General features: G+C 47.6%; 1 protein-coding gene across 1 annotated transcript in view; it reads right to left on the bottom strand.

The window, feature by feature from the left end:
- Nucleotides 1-7,336: 7,336 nt before the first annotated feature.
- The window catches only part of LOC144139763 (uncharacterized), a 46,916-nt gene continuing 41,356 nt past the window's right edge, over nucleotides 7,337-12,896 (bottom strand). Inside the window, exon 7 of the mRNA XM_077672026.1 lies at nucleotides 7,337-7,453. Coding sequence (XP_077528152.1) covers nucleotides 7,337-7,453 — 117 coding nt within the window. The remainder of the gene's footprint in view (nucleotides 7,454-12,896) is intronic.

Genomic DNA, 12,896 nt, shown 5'->3' with positions numbered 1-12,896 from the left:
GCCACGTGGGTGACTAAAATATGTATATAATCGGTGTCTTTTCGAAAATAAATTTGCTGTGAGTGCAGCGCTGTGATGTCCGTTTCTCGCCATTTTGTGTCTCGTTTTTATTTTTGCTGACCAGTAATGATGACTAGAGAAAATGTTCCAAGCGAAGCAGTTGCAATATAGATGTCCTGCGGGGGATTGTACCCATGTGAAGTTTCTTTGCGCGCACGAAAGGCCGGAGTAGCCGACAAGAAAAATTTGCCGCGATCTTCGACCCCAGCCCCTGTTTTCAGTTGAAATTTGGCGCCAACCGGGACGAGATTCAGCAGCGGTGGCGTAGAAGTAGAGCATCCACCTCGATTGCAGAAGAACCGTGGTTCGAATCCCGGTGCCGGAGAATTCCCACCGGATTAAAAAAAACTCCGCGTATTGATGGAATTGCAGAATGGGGCTTGGGGTGCGGCCTGACCCCAGCGACCATTGCCGGTAACGCACTCTCGCACCATAGCAGGATTGGCCACACTGGTGTGGTAACGGCCACAACCTCCCATGAATACGCCAATTAACGCACGGCCTTCAGTCTCCAGCGGCTGCGAAGCAACTGACCACGGCGGCGGTCAGACCTGTGGCGCAGCAGAGGGTGCAAAGAATACCTGGACCCGGACAGGCCGCCATTGGAATCTGAACCTGGCAACGTTTAACACGAGAGCCTTATCTAGTGAAGCGAGTCTAGAGGTGTTGTTCGAGGAATTAAAGGGCATTAAATGGGATGTCATAGGGCTTAGTGAGGTTAGGAGGACAGGTGAAGCCTTTACGGTGCTGAAAAATGGACACGTCCTATGTTACCGTGGTCTAGTGGACAGAAGAGAACTGGGAGTGGGATTTGTAGTCAATAAAAGCATAGTTGGCAACACAGAAGAATTCTAAAGCATTAACAAAAGGGCAGCAGGTCTTGTAATTAGGCTCAATAAGAGGTACAAGCTCAAGGTGGTACAGGGCTATGCGCCGACATCCAGCCACGACGACCAGGTAGTGGAACGCTTTTATGAAGATGTGGAATAGGCAATTTTCTAAAATAAAAACACAGTATACCGTAGTTATGGGGGACTTCAATGCTAATGTAGGCAAGAATCAGGCTGGAGACAAGGCAATTTGGAACTATGGTCTGGGCTGTAGAAATAGCAGGGGTGCCTACTAGTTGAGCTTGCAGAACGTAATAACCTACACATAATGAATACCTTATTCTGTAAACGGGAGAGCCGGAAGTGGACGTGGAGGAGCCCGACTGGGGACCATAAAATTGATATATACCTCATATTATGCGATAACCCTGGCATTGTGAAGGATGTGGAAGTGCTCGGAAGGGTAAGGTGTAGTGACCACCTATGGCAAGATCTCTAATTAGCCTAGATTTGAGGAGGGACCATAACAAGATAGTACAAAATAATCCGATTAATGAGCTCACAGTAAGACCTAAAGTAGAAGAATTCAGGATCGCGCTGCAGAACCGATATTCAGCTCTTACCGAGGAAGACGAGCTTACGACACGGGAAGCCAGCGACAACCTTACACGCATTATCACGGAGTGTACAGTAGCAGTCGGAGGCACGATGGCTAGACAGGATACTGCTAAACTTTCCCAGGAGACGAATGATCTAATTAGGAAACGGCAAACCATGACAATCGCCACCCCAGCCGAAAGAATAGAATTAACGGAGCTTTCTAAGTTAATCAATAAGTGTAAGACAGCTGACATACGGAGGTATAATATCGGGAGAATCGAATACGCTGTAAAGAACGCAGGTAGCCTAAAAACAGTGAAGAGGCGTCTTGGCGTGGGGAAAAATCGGATGTATGCACCTAAAGATAAGAAAGGCAACGTCATCACAACTAGGGATAAAATAGTCACAGTGGCCGAGGAGTTCTATAGGGATCTGTACAGTAGCCGGGACATCCAGGATAATGCAGAACGAGAAAGTAGTTCAGGGGAGATAGACATCCCAAGAGTAACGACCGAAGAAGTAAGGCAGGCTTTGAAAGAAATGAAAGGGGGCAAAGCACCTGCTGAGGATCAGATAACAGCAAACCTCTTGAGGGATGGTGGAGAAATTTTACTTGAAAAACTGGCAAACCTGTTTACGAAATGCCTAATGACCGCAAGTGTACCAGAATCTTGGAAGAACGCGAACGTCATCCTTATCCATAAGAAAGGTAACATGAAGGACTTTAAACATTACAGGATGATCAGCTCACTTTCTGTCCTCTACAAGGTACGTATCATGGTAATCGCTAACAGAATTTCTGCAACCTTAGATTTCAGTCAACCTAAAGAACCAGCAGGGTTCCATAAAGAATATTCAACAATGGACCATATTCACACGATCAATCGGTGATAGAGAAGTGCGCTGAGTATACTGAACCCCTATATATAGCCTTCATAGATTATGAGAAAGCATTTGACTCGGTCGAAACCCTAGCAGTCATTCAGGCATTACGGAACCAGGGGGTAGATGAGCATTATGTAAGAATACTAGATGATATCTACAATGGGTCCACAGCTACCATCATCCTCCATATGGAGAGCAGTAAAATACCTATAAGGAAGGTCGTCAGACAAGGAGACACAATCTCTCCAATGTTATTCACAGCATGTTTACAAGAAGTATTCATACCGTTGGATTGGTAACAGGTGGGAGTAAGGGCTAATAGAGATTACCTCAGTAACCTCAGATTTGCTGATGATGTTGCCTTGCTAAGTAACTCGGGGGACGAATTGCAAAGCATGCTTTCCGCACTGGACGAATAGAGTATAACCGTGGGCCTGAAAATTAATATGCAGAAAACCAAAGTAATGATCAATAACCTCGGGACAGCACAGCAGTTTAGGATAGGGGGCGAGGCAGTGGAAGTGGTAAGCGAATATACCCACTAAGGCCCAGTTGTGACCCCGGATCCCAACTATGAGGCAGGGATAATTAGAAGGATCAGAATGGGGGGGGAATGCATACAGCAGTCATTCTCAGATAATGAATAGCAGCCTACCATTGTGCCTGAAGAAGAAAGTGTATGACATCTGCATTTTACCGGTACTCACCTACGGGGCAGAAACTTGGAGGCTCACTAAGAGGGTTAAACTTAAATTGAGAACGACTCAGCGGGCAATGGAGCGGAAAATGATAGGTGTAACATTAAGGGGAAGAAGAGAGCGGAGTGGGTCTGGGAACAAACGCGTGTTAAGGACGTATTAGTAGAAATTAATAAGAGGAAATGGGCGTGGGAAGGGCATGAAATGCGAAGGCATGATAACTGTTGGTCATTAAGGGTAATAGAGTGGATCCCTAGAGAAGGCAAGCGCGGCAGGGGGTGGCAGTAGGTTAGGTGGGCAGGTGAGATCAAGAAGTTTGCGGGGATAAATTGGTCACAGTTGGCACAGGACCGGGGTAATTGGAGAATAATGGGAGAGGCCTTTGCCCTGCAGTGGGCGTAGATAGGCTGGTGATGATGATGATGATGGAGATGAGGATTAGATTCAAGCAACGCTCTTCAGATGGTGGGTGCAGTGTACAGCGATGACGGTGTCATCTACTCACACTCTTATATGCCAATCCTAGTTGCCGCAATATTCAAATGAGTCAGTTTGGAGGATTTCGATTTGATGACATGCAGAGGAAAAGTACATGATTTCTCGCCCCTTCTAGTTCATTTAGCAGCAGGTTCGGGTACAATTGCCTTTCAAACACATCCCCAGGTGAGGGAAGTAGTAAAAAAAATTGGGTGTAGTTCCTCCCGAAAGGAAGTGGTGAGACCATGCGAGGGAAACGTGACAATTGGGCATGTACGTATTCCGCTCCGTACGGTGTGAGGATGGCTTAGCGGGAAGGCGGGAGGTGCCTGCCCATGGATTGCCGCTGGTGGCGTCGCTTTAATTTCGGCCGGTGAAATTTCCATGTTTCTTATAATCTTTGGGATTATGATACCGGTTCCCAAGAAGCACAAATGCACTCCATTTTACTTTACCACCTTCTTATCGGTCGCTGTCTCTCTTTGAGGGGTGCTGCAACTCTGATTCTGCCCTTCACGTTAGGGAAGAAAAATTGCCCGGTTAGTGATGATGACGATGGTGTTGTGCCGTGCAGTAGGTATCCAAGAAGAGGTTTTCACTTGGTTACAGGTCCGATTTTTTCAAGGAACCAAAAGATATAAAGCTGGCCGCGTTTTTATATAGAGATCTTCAATGTTGTTATTACAGAACGACAGGGGGAGGCAGAAGAGAGGGAGGAGGAATGGAGTGAGGGAGGAAGAGAGAAACAGGGAAGGACGGACGGACGGGTGGATGGATGGATGGATGGATGGAGAGACAGACAGAGAGGGAGATAAATTTATAAATGTGTAAAATACAGAAGTTGTTCGAAGTAGCGGTCTGATAGGCTTCACTGCATTGGGTCAAGGAAAAAAGGAAACAGCGGTGGAGGGCTAGGGAATGACAACGGTGGAGACAACACGAGTGTATCGAGCATACCTAATTCGGCACTAGGGACACCCTGTCTGCGTTAAGGTACGGTGGAGCTCGCCGCTGCAGGAAATCCCGAGTCAATTCGTAAGTGTACGTACAATACTTGTCCCTAAGAAATATCTCGACTCAGTACACATCCTAAAGCTGCGACATGGGGTCCTGCTGTATTGAGGCCACGTGCCGATGAAGTGTTTGCAGCAGCACAAAACGACCAAGAGCGGCTCATCCTTTCAGGAGCACCTGTTCCCGAGGCGCGCATCCGGCGTAAACACTGCGTGGCCACAAGAGTATAAACTAAATCAAGATCGACGGATATATATCGGCACTTTAGGGACTCACTGGTTACGGAGTCGGTTGCGATACGTATCCCATGGAGGCACTTGCATGGCAGGATTTACACAAGAAGCCGCACTACTTCCCCGTACTTGAACGCAGACATGATTGTCCATTGCTTACCGACGGAGGATTTTTTCTGAACTCGAAGCTTTATAGTAAAATGTTCTAGTTTAGGATAAATGTTCTGTCTCTAGGCCCGCCAAAAGTTTCAACTTGGTAATTTTTGTAGGAAGTGAACAGCCAGTCCACGCAACTGTGTTCTCATGTTCACTGGTATCCCAAAACACGCTTGTTTTCGCACTAAGTGTTGTAGCATGAGCTACGCGTGGGCTCCAAAAATAAGGCGGTTGCCGCTTTGTTCACCTCGCGAAACAGGACCCGGCTAGGCGACAATTTTTCCAGGTAGCGCTTGTGACGAGGGGCCAGTTATATGGCGGCCCCTAGAGCATCCCAAGTCTCTATCTATTGCCAGTGATACATGAGAGGCTGCCCTCACCAGCTCCAACCTCTCTGATCGGCTTACGAAGGTCGGCAGAGCGAGCACGGGGCTTGCGCTTCGGGAGCCTTGGAGCTAAGTTTGCTTCCGCCCGTGGTTTTAACACGAAAGTTTTTTATGCCGGGGTACACAAGCCTCCCCGACGTAATATCCGCCACGGAAATGACATCACCAGAAAAAGTTCCATTGGCGCGGTGGGCTAGGATTCGAGCCCACGATCAGTTTGGCCGCAACGGGAGGTGTGAAACGCTCTGTCAACTAAGCCATAAAGTCACGCCGGGGTAGCTGTACGAACGCGCATTATATCATTCCTTCTAAGTTCTCCATTCAGATGGTGCTGCCGTCTAGGAGAGGTTAAGCGGAGTAGTGCGTCATGACGTTAATGGGCTCCGATAGTTGGCACCTCGATAAACGCAGACACCACGGAGCCGGACCAATGCCGAAACGACCCGCCTGCAGGATGTCATGGGCTTTGATAGTCGGCTCCTCGATAAACACAGACACCACGGAGCCGGACCAATGCCGAAACGACCCGCCTGCAGGACGTTAATCGCCAGCAGGAAGTTGCTCGCCAAGCACACCCACAGCACTACTGCCGACCCGGAAATCATGCTCCTTTCGCTGTAGCGGACCGTGACTTCACTAAACGATTCGCTGACCACCCGCTCGGTTTCGTTCGCATGGTTTGCAAGCGCCTGGGGTTTCAATCAGATTTACGCGCTCCGGTGCGTGTAATCCAGTGTCTAATGTTGATGCGTCTAACGGTGTCATACTGACGCAATATAAATAGCGATGTGCAAGTTCATATATATATATATATATATATATATATATATATATATATATATATATATATATATATATATATATATATATATATATATATATATATATATATATATATATATATATTTATTTATATATAAATATATATATATATATATATATAGAGAGAGAGAGAGAGAGAGAGAGAGAGAAGGCTCTTAATTGGAAAAGCAGAGAGGTTTGCCGGCATTTACAGACGCCTACATGCTTCTCTGCTGTGGGTTAAGGATGGGGGAAGAAAAGGCCCAAGAAAGAGCTGGGCAGGAAAGAAAAGGAAAAAAAACTGTCGTGTACTTGGCGCGGTAGCGGACTTTTGTTCTGAGCTTGGGCCACATAATTTACAATTTTGAAATTAGGCCAATTTCATCCAAATAAGAGAATAAACTTCGTAGAGCTTGGCGCTGCTTTGACGGATGAATCCATGGTCCTAGCATATTTCTGAGAGTAATTGGTCCCTGTTCTAGACGTTCCATGCTTTCGAGGAAGTGGGATCTCGGTTCCATGTAGGCCGCACATTCTAATAAAATGTGTTCAATTGTTTCGACGCAACCACAATTGTCGCAGTGCGGATTTGGCGTCGCTCCAAGGCCAAATAGGTAGCTATTTGTGTAGGCACAGTTCAGGCGTAGACAATGGTACAAATATCGATGCAAAATACACATTCAAGTACTTCTGTGAAGGCACGTTTCACTTTCGTGTTTTACCGATTCCTATGAAAGAAGGATCAACCACACATTTTTGTTAAACGGCTGCGTTCCGCAAACGGTGACAAAAAGTGCACTGGTGAGAAAAAGAACGTCAAACACTGATGCGTTTAATCATTCTTTATACAACTAGACCGTTCAAAATACATAAGACTTTGTTTGCATCTTTATTTGTATTTGCTTCGACTATTTCTGGCGGCGAACAAGGCAACTAGCGGGTACCTGGCGCTGAGACTGTTGTAACGTTATAACGAATACAACTTCAACGCCTATCAACCAATGGATAACGCAGTTACATTCATGCGTTTCTTGAGTAATCATGCCCGCGGCCAAATTCAGTTTTGTTCAAAGCCGCGAAAAACAACCGCTTTCTCCTTTGCCAAAAAAATTGATTCACAGTTTGTATGTACAGCGCGCACAAGTGAACACCATTTTTAATCCGCCAACTTTTGCGTGAGCAATTCGCCAAAGCTTTTACATGCGTCCTGCAAGCAACACCTTCTCCAGGCCCAGGATGGGAGCTTCGAACAGCAGACTGACGACCAGAGCACAAGCGTAGACAAGAACCAGGTTGCCCACGTAGAAGTAATACTGAAATGGCCACAACACGATTACTGCATTTGAACTAAAAATGTTGCCCTTTTGTTGCCAGAGACTTTTTTTCGAGATTGATACAAGCGTTAGCAATTCAGACACGTAAACGGTACTGCGTCGTCTCGACAAATGCAAGTGCAGCTGCATTACTTTCACACCAGTCTCAGCATATGCCTGAAATCAGTTTGACAGAAGCAACAAAGACACTATTCGAATTAGGATGGTGCAAGAACCATATCTTCACGTGTAGCTGTTGCCCCGACATCTACCCCTATTCCCGATCTTCCATTATTTCTTACTAGAAAATGGTGTTCTCTCCCTCTTAGCAAACTATCTTTCTTAACAAAAACTCAAACGTTCTGTCCAGCCATTACAGTAGGCAATAAGCTTCATAAACATCGAAACTGTCGCCTTCGTGCTCAAAATGACCAACACCCCGGGGCCGCTACATTTCCCGACAACATCTGAAGGCACATAACGTTAGATCTCTTCTTCCTTATCTATGCCACAGAAATTAATAACCATTGTGGCTAGTCTTCGTCTCTTCAGTTAACTTCAGTGCTTGGAACGTATACATCGTAAATGCAAAAACTCCCTTTAGAACGTTCCATCGGCGTCGAAGTAGCGCTTTCGGGTCCTACGTCTTCCCACATAAACTTAGATGTAATGTGCAAATTTTTGCAAGTTGTGAACCGAAATTTATAACAAAAAATGTTATTCTCGATATATTCGACGTCCACTTTTTAGTAAGAAAAAAGTACTATTGTTAAAGCCGAGCAAAGAACAATATTCCCAATCTACTTGACCTGCATTTTTTTATTAAGGGACAATTATCGTTAAAATTGAGCCAGCAGTGATTTCTGACAAACATTGCGTTAAGTATTATTTGTGTTCTCAGCAACAGGACCCCTGAAAATTTTTAAAGCAATAGTCTTTCTTGGGCTACTTATGCCCGAAAATTTTGATCCGTCTTTCCCTCGATGCAACTACCCGGGCTAAGGATAAAACAATTCCGAAACCAGAGGTTTACATAGGCAAAACATTTTGAGTCAACTGAATGCAATGCCGTACTTCATGCGTGTTCACTTTTTTTAGGAAAAAAAAAAAGAGAAAAAAAAACTTTAATGAATACTGAAGAGGTTAGCCCCACAAACGGCGGGGCTTGCTACTTCAGATGGGGGTGAACATAGCGAGGTGAAAAAAAAAAAAAAGAGGGGGAGAAGTGCGCACCAACAATGAATAAGAGGGAGAAGAAAATAAAATCAGTTCGGAACGTAGAAAAAATTACAGCACTAGGAGAAAAATCTGAGGATCCCAAGTTTAAAGAACATCGGTTAGTCCCGTGTCAGACAGAAAAGTTAAGAGAGCCTTTGTCCCTCGCGCCGCGTCAGCGTGATTTTGCCACGGACCAAGAAAGTGATGCAGCTCTAGAGAGTGTCCTCGTAGCAGTCCCACTAAAGTTCTTTTAGCTGTTTCGCGTTGAGTTGTATGCTTCGGGCAGTAACACAAGACATGCTGTATGTCGTCTCTCACAGAGCACACAGAGCACAATGGCGAGTCCGCCCAGCCTATCTTAAAAAGAAAACTACCAGTGAAGGCAACGTTCAGGCGTAGTCGGTGAAGGACACCCTCAGTTTTCTTTTGCAGACCTCGCGGAAACTGGAAATTGCACTGAGGGTCAATCGCGTGCAGAGGCAAGGGTATCTTAAGAGGGTCCTGCCAAGCTGTTAACTGCAGTTTCCATCCAAGCGCATCCACGGCCGTACTTCCGTCTTGTCTGGTATACGGGATTCCAATAGACACAGGCAGATTGTGCGCCTCTTTCGCTGCTGCGTCAGAGATGACGTTCCCCTTGATGCCGGAACGACCTGGTAGCCATTGAAGCGAGATGCGGTGCCCGTCTCGTAGCCCTAGTGTGTGCAATGCGTTTAGGTCACGCACGAGTTGGCCGCAGCGGTGGGATGGCTTCATCAGTGCTTGCAAGGCAGGCCGCGAGTCGGTAAAAATCACCCATTGTCGAGCGGGACTATTGGTGATGTGAAGGAGTGCCGCCCTAATAGCAGTTAACTCAGTGAATGTGGACGACGTCTTGTGACTGAGTTTCTCTTTCACAGTTAGTCCCACCGACGGAATCCAAACTCCAATGGCTGACGAGTCAGACTTCACGGATCCGTCTGTATATACCTGAATGTGGCCAAGATAACGCGAACTGATATGCTCCAGCGTGTAGTATCGCAAGGCTGGCTCAGGCATAGATGATTTCTTGCCTATACCTGGTATGGTGAGGCCTATATCCCAGGGTGCAGCTTTCCATGGCGGAAAGGCAGGCTTGCTTGGGCGTTCGAAGTTGGCCGGTAGGAGGCTCCGTACATGCGGGGAAGACACCTGTGCTAGAGGATGGTCAGCACACCGGGTTACGTGACGGAGGCTGGTGCGAAGGAACTCTTGGGCTTGGAGTGTCTGGGCGGACATACACCTTGCTTCGCAGAGAGTTCCATTCGTCGATGTGCACCTTGGAAGGCCCAGGCAGATGCGCAGGACTTGAGCCTGTGCACACTCTATCACTCTGAAGTTTGTCTTAGACAAACCAATCAGCGCTGGGAGGCTGTACCGCAGAAGGCCAAGGAATAGTGCCTTATAAAGTCGTAGTAGCGAAGCCACTGAGCAGCCCCATGTTTTTCCTGTCAGCATCCGGAAAATGGGCACAAATGAATGCAGGCGTTCTCTAAGGATACGGATATGGGGGGCCCAAGATAGTGAGCGATCTAATGTAACTCCGAGAAATCTATGGTTGTTAACGTATGGTATTTCTGTTTCATTTATGACCAGAGGATAGCGGGATAAATCCCGCCTCGTAAAGGCGACCGCGGCACACTTTTCGGGTGAAATTAGCAAGCCGCAGGTGCTAAGGTACTTTTGAATTGCAAGAAGAGCTTTCTGCAGTTTTGATCGTATACTTCTCCGGTTTTTTCCAGAAGCCCAGATACAGATGTCATCAGCATAGAGAGATATGTTAACACCTTGGGGTAGCACTTTCGTGATCCGGATGAGACAGATGCTAAACAGCACAGGGCTTAGGACTCCGCCTTGAGGGACGCCTTGAGTAATCTCATGCCGCCTTGTGTCGCCTTCCTTGGTGGTCATATAGATGTACCGCTTATGCAAGTAGTTACAGAGCCAAGTGTGCATCCGCCCTCGTAGCCCTACAAACGCCATTTCCCTTCGAACAGCTTCATGAGAAACGCTATCGAAAGCCGCCTTGATGTCTAGGAACACAGCTACTGTGATCTTTTTCGCAGCCTTTTGCCGATGAATGTCCCTCACCAAAGCAATGACGTTGTCAACGCTGCTTCTTCCTTCTCTGAACCCTGACATCTCTGGGGGATACACTTATCTGTCCTCAAGATCCCAGACGAGTCGCTGCAGCACCATTTTCTCCATTACCTTCCCTATGCAGCTTAGTAAAGCAATAGGCCGGTAAGAGTTGATGTCGGTTGGCGGTTTTGCTGGTTTAAGGACCGCAACTAGGCGACCAAGTTTCCAGCTTGCTTCGACGCGGCCTGTCTCCCACGACTTGTTGTAGAAGGTAAGCAGTTGCCGGAGGGCGTTACCGCCGAGATGTCGTAAAGCTGAGTATGTAACGCCATCGGCGCCTGGGGAAGAAAGCAGGTTAACGGACGCTAACGCTGAGATAAGCTCGTGCATTGTGAATAATTCATCCATGAGCGTAGCATTCGTACTGGAGAGCCAATCGGTCAGGACTTCTGAAATCATTGCAGAGCTCCGGAGAGCTGTAACCTTGGCGCAAAATTCGTCAGCTACGTCCAGTTCACTGACGCCACGCTGGAGAGCTATTGATGAGAACGGATGAGCTTGACTCGGTGTTGCTCTCAGGCTGCGGAAAACTTGCCAAATGCGAGTTAGCGGTTTGCGGGGATCAAGCTTGGAACAAAATTCTCTCCAACGTTGTCTTGCAAGCTTATTCAGGTGCTTCTGAATGCGCTTCTGGGCATGTCTTGAAGCTCGAATGTCATCTGGTGACAGCGTTTTTCTCGCACGGCGCTCTGCTCTCCTGCGAATCGCGCGAAGGCGTTCATACTCTCCGTCCACTGGTGCCCACGCCTTTGGCGCCAAGCTCCGCCGTGTTGACTGTGACTGGGCCCTGGCAATAGATTCCGCCAGCTCTTCGCTCGTAGACAATGCAGCAGCATTATCCTCCAGCATGTCTCGGAAAGTCGACCAGTTTACAGTCGACAGTGGCCGCTTGATGGTACCGCCGCGAACTCCATCAATCATGGTGTACGTTGGGATATGGTCGCTGCCGAAGCTTTCAATGTCTGGGTACCAGGATGCGACAGTCAGCAGAGAAGTGGACACCATAGTCACATCCAACACGCTTGAAGCCCTGCCCCGAAAAAACGTGGGACAACCACTGTTGAGCACTGATAGTCCTGCTTGGCTGGCCACATCGAGCAGACGGTTTCCCCTTGTTGTCGTCTTAACACTGCCCCAAGCTGGATGGTGCGCGTTGAAGTCCCCCGTAAGCAAGTGCGGCGGTGGTGTAGTGTCCAAGAGGGCTTGCAGGCGCTTAACGCTGAACTTTGCCTTAGGTGCAATGTATCCTGTGATTACAGTGAAAGCCACCTGATTATGCTTCACTGTTGCCGCGACATACTCATTCGAGTCATCTGGCTCGACATTATGGACTAGAAAAGTTAAGTCCTTACGAATTGCAAGGAGCACTCTGCTGTTTTCTGAGCTCGTCAAAGACCGATGCAGACAGTATCCCGAAAGGCGGACATCCCGACGCAGTCTGGATTCTGAAATGGCGATGACTGGGAACCTGTGCTTATTGACGAGTTGCCTAAAGTCAGACAACCGAGATGATAGTTCACAGGCATTCCACTGAAATACTGTTGCCTGATTCCGAAGAGTTTGCATCGGTACCGTCATAGCACTCCCAACAGAAGTTACAGCCAGTTTCGAAGGAAGGGGGTAATGGTGTCAAGTAGAGTAAGGATAGCACGAGTCACAGGAGACGTGAAAGGTGCTAGAACCGACCGTACGGCGTCAATGAGGAAGAGTATTGATGAGCCAGAGTTCGTAGATGGCTGCACGCTCTGCCGGCTCATGCGGTCTTGGCTGGCACGTATCCAGGCGTGCTGCCGTGGAGCAGCAGGAGCGGTGGGAGGGGTTGAAACTTGCGGAGCGTGATCAGGCGTCTGAGGTGGTAGCGGCGGGAACTCGGAGGAGTCAAAATCGGTGTTCTGACTTCGCCTCTCTTCTGTGGTTCTGGTGGTGTCGCGACGCGTGGAGCGTTTCTTCGATGAGACCGCCGCCTTCGCTGCCTTGTAGTCCACTTTGTTTTGGCTCTTGTACCTATAGATGCTTCTCTCTTGTCGAAACGTCGGACAAAAGTTGAAGTCAGCCTCATGAGTCC

Source organism: Haemaphysalis longicornis, unplaced genomic scaffold (genome assembly GCF_048455015.1).
Source record: "Haemaphysalis longicornis isolate Haplotype H1 unplaced genomic scaffold, Haemaphysalis longicornis Haplotype H1 scaffold_5, whole genome shotgun sequence".
Classification (NCBI taxonomy): domain Eukaryota; kingdom Metazoa; phylum Arthropoda; class Arachnida; order Ixodida; family Ixodidae; genus Haemaphysalis; species Haemaphysalis longicornis.
Note: the sequence above shows the minus strand (reverse complement) of the source record. Positions and strands in the feature narration are given on the sequence as shown.